Source organism: Prionailurus bengalensis, chromosome D2 (assembly GCF_016509475.1).
Source record: "Prionailurus bengalensis isolate Pbe53 chromosome D2, Fcat_Pben_1.1_paternal_pri, whole genome shotgun sequence".
NCBI classification, from domain to species: domain Eukaryota; kingdom Metazoa; phylum Chordata; class Mammalia; order Carnivora; family Felidae; genus Prionailurus; species Prionailurus bengalensis.
Window position 1 is genome coordinate 75277149 of NC_057351.1, and position 13433 is coordinate 75290581.

Consider the following 13433-nt stretch of genomic DNA (forward strand, 5'->3'; position numbering starts at 1 on the left):
CAGGAGGAAGAAGGGGCCCCAGTGGGAATCCGGGGGCTCCTGAAGCCTGCACTCCTTCCCACCACGCCTTCAGGCCGGCAGCACCCAAATGTTCTAGAAGTGAGGGTGGTTGCTTCTGTGGTCTTGCCCAGCCCGCCTTTGGTGATGTCTGGCACTGCTGCCGTGGGGGCTTCTGTTCCGAACATTCGAGCCCGAGCCCCAGGGAGGCCTGCTGCTTGGCCAGCCTGCCTTCTTGCCCCAAGGCCTCCCTTCCGCAAGGGCCAGAACTGAGTGGATTGTGCAGAGTCTAGGCTGGCCCATGACCTGTGGCCGGGACTTTAGAATCAGGGTTCTGGGGGCACCTGAGTGGCTCGGTCGGTTAAGCGTCTGACTTCGGCTCAGGTCATGATCTCACGGCCTGATCTCACGGCTGGCGAGTTCGAGCCCTGCATCAGGCTCTGTGCTTATGGCTCAAAGCCTGGAGCCTGCTTCAGATTCTGTGTCTTCCTCTCTCTCTGCCCCTATCCCACTCATGCTCTGTTTCTCTCTCTCTCAAAAATAAATAAACATTAAAAGAATCAGGGTTCTGGGAGGCAGGTGGTGAGTCAGGCCAGGGGGAACCTAAGGACTCGGGGTCCTTGACAGCTACAATACATTTCTTTCTTTTTTTTTTTTAATTTTAATTTAATTTTTTATTTTTTAAAATTTACATCCAAATTAGTTAGCATATCGTGCAACAATGATTTCAGGAGTAGATTCCTTAGTGCCCCTTACCCATTTAGCCCATCCCCCCTCCCACAACCCCTCCAGTAACCCTCAGTTTGTTCTCCATATTTATGAGTCTCTTCTGTTTTGTCCCCCTCCCTGTTTTTATATTATTTTTGTTTCCCTTCCCTTATGTTCATCTGTTTTGCCTTTTAAAGTCCTCATATGAGTGAAGTCATATGATTTTGTCTTTCTCTGACTAATTTCACTTAGCAGAATACCCTCCAGTTCCAACCATGTAGTTGCAAATGGCAAGATTTCATTCTTTTTGATTGCCGAGTAATACTCCATTTTGTGTGTGTGTGTGTGTGTGTGTGTGTGTGTGTGTGTGTGTGTGTATACCACATCTTCTTTATCCATTCATCCATCGATGGACATTTGGGCTCTTTGCATACTTTGGCTATTGTTGATAGTGCTGCTATAGACATGGGGGTGCATGTGTCCCTTCGAAACAGCACACCTGTATCCCTTGGATAAATGCCTAGTAGTGCCATTGTTGGGTCGTAGGGTAGTTCTATTTTTAGTTTTTTTGAGGAACCTCCATGCTGTTTTCCAGAGTGGCTGCACCAGCTTGCATTCCCAGACAGCTACAATACATTTCTGATACGAACTACCCCAGAGTTTTAGCACAGACTGCACAGATGAAGGGCACAGTCCCAGAGACTGACCTCCCTTCAGACCCCAGCAGCAAGTTTGGGCTGCACGCACTTCTGACCGGCAGGCTACAAATTCAGGGATTCTCTCAACCCCTCAGGCTGATAATTCACTAGAATGACTCACAGACCTCAGATCACTTTACTTACAATGTTGTTAGAGCAAAAGGACACAACCAAACCAGCAAACGTGAGAGATGCATAGGGCAAGGTCTGCAGGAGATGCATCACTTTCCCGGCAGCAGCCAGCAGATTCACCTGAGCCTGGCGCCTAGAGCTTTTACCGGGGGTTTCATTACTTAGGCGGGAGTGATGGAATCGTTGGCCATGGGGTTGAGCCCAATCTCTAGTTGCTCATCTCTCCCTGGATAGTATCACCAGGCTCAGAACCTACCCGATCGTATGGTTGGTCATTCTGGCGTGGTCAGCCCCACCTTAAGCCATCTTGTTAGCATAGACTCTGGTATGGTTTTGGGGGCCCCGCATGAATAAAAATGCCATTCTGTCACTTGGAAAATTCCAAGGACTTAGAGGTCACCATCCAGGAACCAGAGACAAAGGCCAAATTCTTCATTGTACACCAGTGGCCAGCTGGGCCTGTGCAAGGGGGTGAGTGAGCCTGGTATGGTCTGCAGAGGGGCAGCTGGTGGAGTGAGGGAAAGACACCCCAGCCCCAGCTTCTCCATGTCTCCATGGCCTTCTTATTCCCAAAACCCAGCTGCTCTTGGCTGCCTTTCCTTGGATTCTTAGAGGCCCCCATGATCCTGGTAACAATCCCCTTTGCAGGTCAACTCAAATGAGTCTCTCTTCCTGCTAACCTTGGCTGGAACTGTATTCACCAATACTGTTTTTCGATTTGAGTTGACAAGTCTTTCCTAGAGGAACATACTCTGTGGGAAAACATTCTCCCTCTTCAGAGCCCTCGAAACACGTCAGGTCCTCTGCGGACCCCGGCAAGCCCGTCTCCAGAGGTGGTTCCCTCCTCTCTGGGATCCGTAGAACAATCAAGGTCCAGAGGCTGTCAGAATGTAGAGGCACGTGGTAGGGGAAGTGTGTACTTACTGTTGGTACAGGAGGGGTTTGTGGGGGGTCCTGTCCAGCTTGTTAGGAGCCAGGCCAGGGCCTGGGGGCATGGAATAGGGTTCCCTGAGACTGGATCCCCCACCTGGACCCTTATGGGCCAGCACCGAGCATGTTGGAAACAGGAGGGCCCTTGTACAGTTTGCCTCTCGCCCTGGCTGGTGGCCTGGTAAGTGGCTTAAGCTGATTCAAGTCCAGCAGGTTTCAGGGACCTCGGTGCTTGTCAGGCAGGTCCCAGGATCACTGAATATGGGGGCTGGGAGGAACACTTTTGGTGGTTTGTCCCAACTCTGCTGTGTCTCTTCAAATCCTTTTTTAGAGAGAGAAATTCCCAGAGAGAGTGGTTCCATCTCCCATTTCCCATGTGATGTTCAGGGACTTTCTCTGAATTTAGGGCAGTGGTTCTCAAGCTTGGCTGAGCATCAGAATCACCTGGAGGGCTCGTTAACACACAGGCTGCTGGGTGCACTCCCAGAGTTTCTGAGTCAATAGGTCTAGGGTGGGGCCCAAGAATCTGCATTTCTAACAAATTCTCCAGTGATGCTGATGCTGCCAGTCCAAGAGCCACACTCAACCTCAGATTCAAGGGCATGAAGGAAGGTTTTTCCAGCAAATGCATGGAAGCTTCCCCTGATGAACTGCTCGTTGGCCAGCAGGGAAGAAAGAACTTTAGACTGAGAGTCCGGCACCTGGCTCCTGGCTCAGGTTGTGACACGGCTGCTTGAGTGATTTAAGGCAAGGTTTTTGCCTCTCTGAGACTATTTTCTCACCTGCAAAAGGGGTTCCGTAGCAGGACCTGCCTCATGGACTCGATGTGAGAATTAAGTGCGATGATGTCATAGCTGATTGTCCCCTGACCCCAAGAGCACAGGAAGTGTCACGTTGCCTCGCTTTCCGGATCAAATATATCATACCATAAGGTTAATGAGGATTCCAGGGCCAGTTGTTTTGCAGAGGTCTGTCCCACTTCCTTCCAAGGATGGGAAGAGATGCTCCAGGGCCCAAAGGAGTCCAGCCAACGAGGTCACAGACCATCGGGGTCACTGCCGCCGCTGGTTTTGTCAGTGTCCTTTGGAGGAGGAGCCTCTGCTGGCAGTTCCACTCGGCTGTGCCTGTCTGGCCACGGGGCTGGAGGCTCCTCATTGCTCAGAAGCTGTCATTGCTGGGATCCAGCTGCCACAGAGCCAGAGCCCTCCCCCGTACCCTCCTCCCCCACCCCCCGGAGTAGACACGGGTCCACCTTGCTCTGCCCCCTCTCGTTCTCAGTGCTGTCTTCTCTCAGTCCTCTCCCCTGCACAAATACCTCCCTCTGGCACAGCACAAGCAACAAGAATAACAGTAAGCCAGCTTCTTCCCCCATAGTGACAGCTCTCTTGTGGCAGTTTATTTGGGGTGATCCTTTTATTGTTCCCTGGGGGTATCCATGGGAGCACAAGAAATGAGTGCGTGGCCCATGCTAAAGACATGGGAGCCACTATTACTTTGCCTTTTGTCCCCAAGTCCCACACTCCACTCCCTGCTAAGACTGGCCCTCCTGCCGGAGGAGCCCCCCAGCCCTCTCTGTTGGCTGCCTCTCTCCTGCCCTGCCACCCCCTTATCACACTTCCCTTAGCCACGCCCCCCCCCCCCCCCCCGTGTGAGGCCATTGCTGGCAATGGAGGGGGACGCTAGGGACTAGAGAAAGCAGCAATGATTTGCTAAGCAATTTCCTTCCTGCAAGCTGCCCCCTCCCTCCTATGGGGACAGCTGGGGGTGAGGTCCAGAGTCAGAGAAGACTCCCATCTTCCCATTGCCCACCTTTCTCCAGGCTTTGCCTTGAGAAAAGGCAAAACTCTTTCCCGTTCCAGGATCAAGACCTGCCATCTTGATCCTTTGGTGCTTTTCCTCAGAACCGTGGGCTGGCAGACTTCAGCCCATGTCCCCCCGCATCTTGGCCTCTTCCCCCTTCCTGTCTGGCCCCCTGGTCCCTGTTGCTGCCATCCCCTTCCCGGCTGGAGCTGCTCCCCCCCCCCACCCCCCGCCTGCCAGGCCACCCCCATGGTCTCTGCTCTTTGAAGCCTGGAATGAACTGGATGTCCCTGAGGCCAGGGACCGTGTCCAGTTCACTGATTGTTTCCGGCACACGAAAGATAAACTATGGGCAGCAGTGGGACAGATGGTAAAGCAAATAAAACACAAAGCTGCTCAAGACAAGAAATGGCTGGGAGTTCATTCACGGATCCCATTAATTCCTCTCCCTGAGCCTCTGGCTTCTCATCTGTGAAATGGGGCTAATGCCACTTTAATGAACACCAAACATACAGAACCCAGTTCAGTTCTAACCTCAGACTGCTGGGGGTAGGGTGGGGTGGACATTGTCATTTATTCCGGCAAACATTCATTTACCCAGTCAGTCATCCTAACTTAATGAAAGCTTGTGATTAACCAGGCATTGTGTTAGGTGCCCCACCCCCCGGAGGGACACTGAATAGGTCTGGGACGAACCGGGAGTAGGCTGTAGGCCTGGCAAGGTGGGGGGCGGGGAGTCTTCCTCTCAAGGGCAGCCCTGGAAGGGACAGCTGGCTGGGGCTTGAAGAAAGAGCGGGCTTCAGCAGGTGGAGGGGTCAGGAACTTCTCCTGTGGGGTCATGGGGGAGAGGATGATGCATGCAGGGATCACAGGGACAACGCCTGCATCTGCTTGGCAAATACTGTTTGCACATCCACAGTGGGCCAAGGAGGGAGCAACAGAGAGCAGAGAAACCAAGGTCTCTGCCACCATGGTCTTCCTTCAAACAGGGAGACTAAGGATTGGCAAGTAAATCACTAAATAGGAAGATGTCAGATACTGGTAAGAGCTGGGGCTGGTCCTGGAAATCTGGTAGTAACTTCACACATACAGGTTGGACCCATCAGTGAAAATGTGCTTAATGTGTTGGGAGAACAAGGGAATCTGTTGGGACAGATAAGTGAATCTGTCAGCTGATGAGTGTGTGCAAGAGAGACAGGCTGCCCAACTGACCAGGGCCTCCCAAACACAGTTTAATGGCAGTGGTGAAGGCAGAGAATGGGCCCCACTTCAGCTACTGAGGTCAGAGAAGGCCCTCCTGGATGGCCATACGGTGCACAGGAAGCCTTGAAGCCGAATGCCTGTGTTAAGACTTGAAGCATGGATGAAAGTCATTTACACAGGTAGGCAGGAGATGTTACTGCCAGAAGGAACAGTGAGTTCAAAGGTCCCGAGAGCAATGGCAGGGAGAAAAATAAAGCTTGGAAAGACTGTGACCACATGGTGAAGGGCTTTGAAACTGGTCAAGGAGAACGGATGAGCAGTGGTTGATGGGCAGGCCTGGGAACTGGCCATCCCAGCTGCTGGGGCCTGGCTGGGCCCTGAGTAGTGGAGAGGTGGTGGCCTTAGCTCCCTGTAGGCCTGACATCCTCCCAAGCAGGGAGGTGGGCCTGGGGCAGCTGGGGTCACAGGGCCAGGACACGCAGGAACTTCTGCAGCAGGGTGTTGGGCCTCACCACCTCAGGGTCCCGAGAGACAGTCAGGTCTGACTGAAATAATAGAGTATTGACACTTCAGTCATCAAATATGTCATCTAATAACCCAGCAGCACACGTAAGAGCTAACTATTTGTCTGGAAGTGGCGACCTCTTTGAGTTATGGAGGGGCAGGGTTTGTGTCCAAGGAACTGGAGGCCAGGTGAGTTCAGGATCCCAGTGGCCATTTAGGGGGACACCCCTAATGGCCAGAGCGTCCCTGGATTAGTGTCCTTTCGCCGCTGTAACAAATACCACAAACCCAATGGATTAAAAGAACACAAATTAATGAGTTACATTTCAGGAGGTCAGAAGTCTGACATGGGTCTTACTGGGTTAAAACTAGGGTGTGGGCAGGGCTCCGTTCTTTCTGGAGGCTCCCAGGGAGAATCTGTTTTCTTGCCTTTTGTGGTTTCGAGAGGCCACCCGCCTTCTCGTGGCCCCTTCTGTCTTCAAAGCCGGCAGTGGCTTTTCTGGTCTTCCTCACACAGCATGGCTCTAAACTGACTCTTCTTCCCCCTCTTCCACATGTAAGGACTCTAACCATTATACTGGGTCCACCGAGACCACCTGAGATAATGTTCCCGCTGTTACCCTTAATTCCATCTGTAATGTTCGTTCCCCTTTGTGATATAGGCTAACATGTTCAGGTGACACTTTGGGGAGCATTATTCTGCCTACCACAGTCCCTGCCCTGTTCTGGGGGCTCCTACTCCTTAGGAGGAAAGGAGCCCCACATGGGCCGGAAAGTCTGCCCCCTTGGCCCGGGACAGCTCCCTGGGTGGTACCCCCTCCCTTCCTAACTCCAGCTTCAGCGACATGTTGCCCCAAACATGTCTCCCCCAAACCCTGCCCTTCTGAGTGCTGGTCCAAATGCTTGTTAAATAAAGCAGTGTGTCTCCACCTCAGCACTATTGACATTTTGGAGCAGATCGCTCCGTTGTGGGGGGCTTCCTCACGCATTGTACAGTGCTCAACCACGTTCTTGGCCTCTGCCTACCTGATGCCAGTAGGTATCACAGCCCGCCCCGGCTGTGATGACCAAAAATATCTCTAGACATTGCCGGTTGTCCCCCAGAGGACAAAGTTGTCCCCCCGCGTCGAGCCACTGAAATAAAGCCTTTGATGTCTGTCTTCCTTGCTAGGTTGGAAGCCCCAAGATGGTGACACCCTGTGTCTCTTGTCCCAGCTCCTTCTAGTAGATGCTCAACGTATATTGGTTGAGTGAATGAATGAGTCTGGGTTAATGTTCCTAATGGTTCAATTAATCTGTAAGAACTATGCACACACACACACACGTATATGCATGTAAAATAGGCTCCTGGTTTCCATACACTGGCCACCTGAGAATCACCTGGTGGGGGGTAGGGGGATGGGCCTTTCCAGAAATCACATCCCTGGGTTCTGATCACAGAGAGTTGGGAGACAGCCTGATGCAGTATAGCCTGGTGATCTGTACTATCCAGAAGACTTCATCAGTTCTGCAGAAAAGTGGAACTACAATATGACCCAGTGATTCCACTCCTGGACATATACCCAAAAGAGTTAAAAGCAGGGACTCAGATATCCATAGCAGCACCAATCACAAAAGCCAAGTGGTGGGAACAACCCAAGTGTCCATCAGTAGATGAATGGTTGGTGGCGCCTGGGTGGCTCAGTCGGTTAAGCGTCTGACTTCAGCTCAGGTTGTGATCTCACAGTTCGTGGGTTTGAGCCCCATGTCAGGCTCTGTGCTGACAGCTCGGAGCCTGGAGTGTGCTTCGGATTCCGTGTCTCCTCTCTCTGCTCCTCCCCCACTCACGCTCTGTCTCTCTCTGTCTCTCAAAAATGTATGAATGTTAAAAAAAATTTAAAAAAATGGATGGAATGGATAAACCAAATGTGGTACCTACACACAATGGAATGTTATTTGGTCTTAAAAACTGAATGAAATCTGACACACGCTGCAACATGAACGAACCTCGTGTACGTTACACTAAGTGCAATGAGCCAGTCACAAGTGGACATACTGTGTGATTTCACTGGAGGAGTGAAATTCAGAGACAGAAAATAGAATGGTGTCTGCCAGGGGCTGGGGGGAGGAGGGAGCTAGTGTTTAATAGGTCCCGAGTTCCAGTCTGGGGTGATGAAAGAGTTCTGGAGGTGGATGGTGGTGATGGCTGCATCACAATGTGAATGTATCCGTGCCATTGGACCGTATACCTAATCATGGGTGAGATGGCACATTTCATGTTGTGTATATTTTATCGTACACACACAAATGTGCTTTCTTCCAGCCAGATCTGGGAGCGAGTAGTGCAGGAATAGGAAAGGACAAGGACTTAGTTCTTGTTCTAATGGCCCCTTTTGACCTCCCAGCCTGGTGGGGGCTGAGACGGGAGCATCTGACTTTGCTGAGGTCTCCAGAGGGCGGCCCTTTTCTAGGGGATGCACATTTTAATCCCTACAGAGGCCAAGCAGGCCACACGGCCTGTCCACGGGAGCAGCTGTTCCCTAGCTCTAACCCATTCTTGCCATGTGGGATGCTTCGTTATGGAGAGAAATCTGAAATCTGGATTTGCATGTGAAGTCTCCTCGTGGTTTGAAATCTTGACAACTGGTTCAGTGAACAGCAAACAAACAAGCCATGTGTGGGTCAAGCAGAACAAGTCTGCAGGTGTCTGGGGTGACGTCTTTTCCCAGAGCTTGCAAGCTTGGGCCCCGGCTAGAGGGATCCCCTTTCCTGCTCCTCTTACTCGATGCTGCATCACTTCTGTGGTCTGACCCCAGTAATTTTTTTTATCCCTGAGAATTTCCCTGGCTTTCAATGTACCCCAAAGGGAGGTTTACCTTTCAATGTACCCCAAAGGTGAGGGTGCCTGGGGTCCAGAGTCTACTCAAGTTGGGGCCTTGGCTCTGCTATTAATAAGCCAATAAAGAAAGCCACTTGCTTCTTTCTTCCCCATGCCTCAGTTTCCTTATTTGTCAGGGGGGAACAGTAATAGTCCTGCCTTGTAGATTTAGAGTAAGGACTGCAGAGAGTCCAGGGAAGGGCCCCGGGGAAGGACTCTGCAGTGTGCGCACATGTGTGTTGACCCTGGTTAGAGGAAAGAGCAAGTGTGGAGTCAGATGGGTCGTCAGCCGGCGAGTTGCTCAACCTTGGATATTTGTTTCTTCATCTGTGACGTGGCTCACAGTGATCTCTTCCTCAACGAGACATTCTGAGGATTACACAAGATAATGTTCAAATGGTGCCTGGCCACAGCAAATGCCTAATGCACACTTGTTCTGTCCTGTAGAGTCTGAGGCCTTTGCCTTCTGCAGAGGCTTGAGAGGAAAAGAAGACAGGACAAGCAGAGAGCAGAGAAAGGACACCCCCACCATCAGCTCCCTCTCCTATTTCCCAGCCCCCAGGGTGGGGTCCTGGTCCCAGCCTCAGAAGCCAACCCACTTGCTAATGGGGAACCCGGCCTTAGCTTTCCAGGGCAGCAGGGTTGACAGTTGGGGATCCCCACTCCTTGAGACCAGCTCCCTGCCAGCCCTGGGGCACACACTGGGTCTGGGTGGGCACAAGCTAAGCCCTCCTGTATCCCTTGGTTTGCTGATTGGAGAGGGGGGCCCAGGCACGCTCTGGAAGGGTTAAAGGCTGGAGGTGCTGCACACCCAACCCAGAGCAAGGAGCAGGCCCAGGGTGCCGAGGCCCTACCCCAGATCCTGTGTCTCTAACTGGGCTCTAAAGTCCACAGGTGTTGGGGTGTTGACTACATGGAGGAGGGTGAGAGGCCCTCAATATCCTAACATACGGAGGGACCTAAAGAGCTATGTGATCTTTAGTGAGTGGTATCTAAGGCCACTCTAGAGGTGGATGGTGGGCAATGGCATCTCAGTTCCTGGAAGGTCCTGGCCACTAGACACAGAGGGGCCTCCAGGTCTGAGGCTCAAATGCCGGTGGGCTCAGGAACACAGGCCAGAGTTGGTGCCTCCCCTTGCTGTTTGTACACCTGAGCGTTCGGACATCTGTCCACTGTCCCTTGGATAAGACTAGTGTGGTTGGTGGGAATGCCCTGAGTGTGTACCTTACTCAGCTCCACGTGTTTATTGCATGTTCATTGTGTGTGCATGTTCATTGTGTGTGCAGATTCATTGCACGTGTGCTCATCATGCGTGCACGTCCATCACACGTGCGTATCCCTAGCATGTGCGTGTTCATCGCACATGTACACAGAGGAGGATGCGAGGCAGGATGGGGCCCTTCAGGAGTCCTTCCAGCCTTGAGTATACATCCTCTGAGACCCTGGGGTTTGTGGGGGAGGGAGAAGAAGGGGGTACACAAGACAAGTGGAAATTGAAGTCCTTGTTCCCAACATCTGGCCTCCAGTTGGGGAACGGGACTCTCCACAGGAAACAAGAGGACAAAAGGAGGCAGTGAGGCGGCTGCAGTCCACTCACTTGTGGATCCATTCCGCAAGGACTTCCCAAGCCCGAAGGCAATATTAAGTCCAGCCGGCCTGGCCCCTGCTGTGGGAAGGTTGGGGTCTAGTCTGACGCCAGAGACTGGGCACCCAGGGGGCCTGAAGAGCAGGGGGAGATGTGGAGAAAGAACAGGGCAACTGGTGTGGGTTCAGGCACGGATGACTGGAGGGGCTCATCTGCTCCTGCTGCTTGAGGAGCCCGGCCCAACTGTGTGGGGAGAACACACAGGCTTGATGCTGGTCAGGAGGGAGTGTGTGTGCCTGGGGGGTTTGGGGTGTGCCACTGACTTGACCTTGAGCCCCCTGGCTGTCTCCCAGCCCCTGGAGCTGGTGGACAGGCTCGCCGGGATGGGAAACAGGCTCTGGAGCCTTCCACAAGACCAACATCAGCCCGACATCTTTTCCCTCCATTTCTGCAGGGGGTGGAGGAAAGCGCAAGGGGAAAAGCAAGAAGTGGAAGGAAATCCTGAAGTTTCCTCACATCAGCCAGTGTGAAGACCTCCGAAGGACCATAGGTAAGCTGCCCTGCCTGGAGGGGGCATGGGAAGGGGCTGGGAAGGGAGCAAGGAGCCCACTTACAACCAAACTATTTGGACAGTGAGTCAAATACGAAACAATTAGTGCAGCAAAGTGATTCCAGATAGGAGCTCCAGGCTGACATCCTTGCTAATTGACGTAAAGATGGAACTAACACTCATTGACTTTGGTGTGTGCTGGGCAGGATTATCTCCCAATTACCCTTGGAGGCAAGTACTGTTTTGTTTTGTTTTTTAAATTTATATATTTATTTTGAGAGGGGGGATAGTGGGGAGAGAGAGAGAGAGAGAGAAAGGGAGAGAGAATTCCAAGCAGGCTCCGTGCTGTCAGCTTGGAGCCCAACGCTGGGCTCAATCCCATGAACCATGAGATCGTGACATGAGCAAAATCAAGTCGGACACCCAACCAACTAAGGTACCCAGGCGCCCTGCAAGTACTGTTTTTTTTTTTTTTTACTCCATCTCTTGGGTGGGAAAACTGAGGTTCTGCAACCAGCCCAAAGTTGCACAGCTTGTAGGAGGGTGGTGGAGGTGGGCCAGGCCTGGCACTGAGCGCCCACATATAGCTTTCCACCCTTCTTTCCTGGAGACTGTGGGCTCTGCCCTCAGCAAGCAAAGCTTTGGGAATTGAGGGTGAGGCGAATGTCTAGGCTCCCTGTCCTCTTGCTGAGGATGTTGGTGTGCTCACTGAGGGGCTGCCTGTTCAGTGGTAACAGCCCAGAACTCTTTATCCGGCACCCACACAGAGCAAAGCACCTCGAACAGCAGAGGGACCTTGTTTCTTAAGGGGCTGGCACAGCCAAACTCACCAAATGAGGACACAGGGCTCCCACGGAGGGGGTGGGCATGGTGGGGCTCCTCCTTACTGGTGGGGGCCCTGGCCCTTCTCCCCTGTGTGCCCCATGTACACCAGCCCCTACTGCGTGAAGGCTTCTTATCTGCTCCTGTCTGTCGGAGCGCTTGTGGACGTGCTAACCACTGTCTATTAGACCGAGATCCATTGAATGCTGGATAGAGGATGGCCCTGTCACCCAGAACTCTGTGGGCCTTGCTGCTCTTGGGACTTCTGTCCAGGGCTGTGGGTGAACTGCCCAGTGCCCGCTATGAAATGTGAAGCCACTCAAAACCACTTAGCTTTTCCGAATGGCTTTTCCATGTGGCCTGGCCTCCACCAGTTCCCCAGGCTAGGCGGGACTTACATGGCCCCCCAGGGCTGCTCAGTCCTGGCCGCTTAGCCCACCCTCCAGATTCTTCTGCCTTGCTGTCACAGCAGATGACAACTGCTTGTTCTGTGTGCCCTGCATGCCCACCATGGAGGGAGGAGCTCGCTCAATTAGTGTTTATGAAATGAAAGGAAGCCACCTGTACCCGATGAAGACAGATGTGAGCAGGTGAAGAAGGTGGGGTGCTAATGCATGGGAAGTGTCCTCAAGATCTACCTCAGATCAGACCCCCACAGTGTTCTTAGGGTGAGTGGAGCTGGCCTAAGGGATCAGGGTCTCTGGGTCCAGACAGACTTGGGTTCAAATCTCACCCTCTCTACTGGCCCCCTGACGAGTCACTTAATCTGACTGAGCCTCTGTTTCCTCGGGTAAAAGAAATGATCATGAACCCACTCAAGTGAGACCATGTGTAAAGGGCTTCACTGGAGCTATGCTCAGGAGCCCAGGACACCTCCCTTAGCACTTCAGCTTTCTTTCTGGGAGGCCCAGCAGCCATCACTCTGCTAGGTCCTTCCTGTGCTGGGGGTGCCACATTCACCCTTGATGTTCACCCTTTGGGGCACATGGGGCAGGGTGGGAGAGAAGATGGGCACATCTCCTGGGGCTGGGAGAGTTTTGCCAGTTAAACTCCAAGTGGCTTTCAGAGAGAAGACAGGAAGAGCTTATCTGGAGTTGGCCCAGTATTTCCTGGGGCCATTTTGTTCTTCATGCTAATTTATGCTTGGAGAGAATAGGGCTAGGGGTGGAGACCTCAGTTGCCATGGTTGTCATACCCCCTTGGGGAGACAAGCCCTCTCCTGTCCAGGGTGAGCAAGTTCACCAGAGACCAGAATGTCTTTCCTGGGTGCTGAGCCCAGTTTTCCTCAGTGGGCCCAAGGAGGGTCTCCCACTCATGCTTACAGCCAAAGGACTGATGCAAGAGACCTTTCTGGGGTGTTGATTTAGAGGAGAGAGCTTGAATAGGAGGTAAGAACCCCTGCCCTCAAAGTGGAGAGCTGTGCAGAGAGGCGGGGTCATTGTGTGAGAGCCAGGCTTATTTGGGAGGGGCCTTACCTACAAAGCTTGTTCTTGGGAAGCCATTTGCTTCTCTGCTTTTGGGTAGACTGCCCACAGGTGGTGGTACCAGGAATGCCCTGTGGGGCACAGTCAGGCCCCAAGACCACTTCCTCAGAGAATTTATTTATTTATTTATTTATTTATTTATTTATTTATTTATTAAAAAATA

At 52.4% G+C, this 13433-nt stretch overlaps 1 protein-coding gene across 1 annotated transcript in view; it reads left to right on the forward strand.

Annotated features, from left to right (window-relative positions):
* The window catches only part of GRK5 (G protein-coupled receptor kinase 5), a 217969-nt gene that overhangs the window by 87494 nt on the left and 117042 nt on the right, over window positions 1-13433 (forward strand). Inside the window, exon 2 of the mRNA XM_043597688.1 lies at window positions 10869-10964. Within this exon, the coding sequence (XP_043453623.1) occupies window positions 10869-10964 (96 nt within the window). The remainder of the gene's footprint in view (window positions 1-10868; window positions 10965-13433) is intronic.